General features: G+C 59.3%; 1 protein-coding gene across 1 annotated transcript in view; it reads right to left on the reverse strand.

Moving 5' to 3' along the window:
• Positions 1 to 435, reverse strand: part of LOC104167191 (bone morphogenetic protein 2-like) — an 8,390-nt gene that overhangs the window by 6,370 nt on the left and 1,585 nt on the right. Inside the window, exons 2-3 of the mRNA XM_009707377.1 lie at positions 263 to 431; positions 21 to 157 (exon numbers count right to left, since the gene is read on the reverse strand). Coding sequence (XP_009705679.1) covers positions 21 to 157; positions 263 to 431 — 306 coding nt within the window. The remainder of the gene's footprint in view (positions 1 to 20; positions 158 to 262; positions 432 to 435) is intronic.

Genomic DNA, 435 nt, shown 5'->3' on the forward strand with positions numbered 1-435 from the left:
CACCCCATCCCCTTCCTCACCTGGCAGAAGTGGTGCCTTTTAGGCCCATCGGTGGCCCTCGGCCAGAGGCGGAAGAGATGCAGCTCTGCCGTCAGGATCTTCTCGTTCTTGGCAACACTGGAGAGGACAAAAAGGAACCGCATCTTCTCGCCGTGAGCTGGAGGGAAGGATGGGTTGAGAAGTGGAGCCAAACTGGGGGCGGCTGCACTTGGCCCCTTCCCACAGCCCCGTTCCCAGCACCATGGGGACCCCCTGCCCTTACTTTTATCCAAGAAGCTGCGGACCGTGTTGCCCTCCAGGATGTCAGGGTTCTTGGTGACACCATCTGCGTTGGCGACGGTGTTGAATAGATCCACCATGTACTGAGGCGGCTGCTTGAAGTGAGCTGGGGGTGGCGGAGGGTCTTCCATGCCAAAAACTTCCAGGAGCCTCTTC

The sequence above is a fragment of the Cariama cristata genome, unplaced genomic scaffold (genome assembly GCF_000690535.1).
Source record: "Cariama cristata isolate BGI_N322 unplaced genomic scaffold, ASM69053v1 scaffold3879, whole genome shotgun sequence".
Lineage (NCBI taxonomy): Eukaryota > Metazoa > Chordata > Aves > Cariamiformes > Cariamidae > Cariama > Cariama cristata.